This window comes from Musa acuminata, chromosome BXJ1-4 (genome assembly GCF_036884655.1).
Source record: "Musa acuminata AAA Group cultivar baxijiao chromosome BXJ1-4, Cavendish_Baxijiao_AAA, whole genome shotgun sequence".
NCBI classification, from domain to species: Eukaryota; Viridiplantae; Streptophyta; class Magnoliopsida; order Zingiberales; family Musaceae; genus Musa; species Musa acuminata.
Window position 1 is genome coordinate 30,281,302 of NC_088330.1, and position 2,222 is coordinate 30,283,523.

At 54.7% G+C, this 2,222-nt stretch overlaps 1 protein-coding gene across 1 annotated transcript; it reads right to left on the minus strand.

Annotated features, from left to right (window-relative positions):
• Nucleotides 1-230: 230 nt before the first annotated feature.
• LOC135672134 (protein DETOXIFICATION 49-like) lies at nt 231-1,897 on the minus strand. Its single transcript, XM_065180586.1, has one exon. It carries the CDS (start codon nt 1,895-1,897, stop codon nt 347-349), a length of 1,551 nt encoding a protein of 516 aa, XP_065036658.1. The 3' UTR covers nt 231-346.
• Nucleotides 1,898-2,222: the final 325 nt, after the last annotated feature.

The following is a 2,222-nucleotide window of genomic DNA, read 5'->3' on the forward strand; positions in this document are numbered from 1 at the left end:
TATCAAGTCAACGGATGAGGCCGTACAAAATGCGGGTCCCATCGCCTGAAGCCCAAATTGAGCCGCGTTGCTCGTGTGCTCCATGTCGGAGCTGGAAGCCGTCATGTTGGATTCCCGGTGACACAGGAAACTTATGGCGCCGGCCGTCTGTTTCGATGTATTCGATCATGGAATAGAGGAGATGAGAAGAGAGGAGAGCGAAGAAATTTGTCTTTGCTTTTCTCAGTAACCACACCTTCGTTACAGAACACAAAAAAAGGAAATAAAAAGACAACCAGTAGTTGTATTTGTCGTACGTATAACTGTAAACGGAAGTGTTAAAAGGAAGCAAAATGTAAAGAATGCTTCATGCTACAAACTTGGTTTGCTCAATCTTTACAATCAACCTATCGGTCTCATCTCCGTCCACCTCGACGTCTTTCGGTGGCGGCGACGCACCGTCCTTTTGGTTGCCACCGCATCCGACGATTGCACCACTGTCATCACTGGGGGCGCCGGTGAGCTGATGCGCTCGCTCGGCCTGCTCTTCCCAATCAGTCCTCCTGATGACCGCGATCATTAGCACGACGCATGTGGCCTGCGCCGAGAGCAGCCCCAGCCAGAGTCCCTTGAAGTCGAGCCCGGTGCAAAATGCAAACCCGACGGCCACCGGCATCCCGATGGCGTAGAAGGAGCCCAAGTTTATGTTGGCCCCGACTGTCGGCCGGGCGCTGCCTCTCAGCACCCCGCATCCGGTGGTCTGAGGGCAGTTCCCGAGCTCGCACATGCCAAGGATGGGCAGCACCGACGAGGTGAGCCCGAGGATTGCTGAGTCGGCCGTGAACATCGTAGCCCACACATGGCGCACCGAGACGGCAAAGCCCAAGGCAATGAGACCGAGCACGAAGCTGCATGACAGTCCGACGGTGGCGGCTCGCCGGGCTCGGTCGGACCGGTTTGCACCGAGCTCGTTGGCCACCCGAGTCGACACGCCGAAGCTGAGCGAGGATGGGAAGATGTAGATGAGGGACGTGGTCTGGATGAGAATGCCCATGGAGGCAACGGTGGCCTGTGGGTTCAGGAGAAGGCCGCAGAGGATGATCATGATCTCGTACCACCACCACTCCAGGCACACCGAGACGCAGCTGGGGACGGCCAGGTTGAGGAGTGACCTCCAGCCTTTGAAGCACTCGGCGGAGAAGGAGAGCCCGCTAGTGTTGCGGTGGAGGCCCGACAGGTAGATATAAGCTACGAGGAAGACTACGAGATTGAGGTTAGTCCAAACAGAGGCCAGAGCTACGCCGCCAATGCCGAGCCGGAGAACGGAGACCAGGAGGTAGTTAATGGGCAGGTGGAGGGCGATGGATAACGCTGCGCATGCGGTGAGAGGGAGCGTGATGCACTGAGTGCGGAGGTAAATGCGAAGAGGGTGGAGGAAGGACTGGAGGAAGAGGTCGGGAAGGGAGGCTTGGAGGTAGACACTGGCGGCGGCGGCGAGCGCCGGGCGTTGGCCGAGGAGGAGGAGGATGGGGTGGATGCAGTACCAGAGGAGCGCTATGGGGAGGGAAGTGCAGAGGAGGAGGAGGATGGTGCGATGGAGCGCCAGGCCGAGGAGGTGGTGGCGCCGCGCGCCGAAGGCCTGACCACATATGGGCTCCATGCCCATGGCGAGCCCGGAGAGGACAGAGTAGCCGGTGATGTTAGCGAAGCCAATGGCGAGGGCGCCTCCGGCAAGAGGGAGGTCGCCGAGGCGACCAAGAAAGAGCATGGAGATCATGGAACGGGAATAGAGGAGGAGGCCGGTGAGGGCTGTAGGCAAGGCCAGGCCTAGGATGCACTTGGTCTCTACGAAGGCCGAGGATATGGGATTGTGCGGCTTGGGCTTTAGAACCGGCAGGGCGACCTCCGACACCACCATCGTCTGTCTGCAGCTTTTGGATGACGACAAAGAAAGGGGATGTGAGGAGTGTTGGTCTTATAGAAATATAAGGGATAGAGTTATCAAACAGAGGAAGAGTGAGGACAAGCTTTTTTTTTTTTTCTATATTTCTACAAAGAAATCTTTTTATAATTTTAAAAACTCAAATATACGGGATTTATATAGTCCCAAAGATACATTATATTAATTGTATTCAAGATGAATCATTTTGTTCCAAGAACCAATAGTCAATTTGACTTATCCTTATATAGACTTTTAATTAATATTTTCTTCTTGATATAATGAATCTCCTTCTTGATGTAAT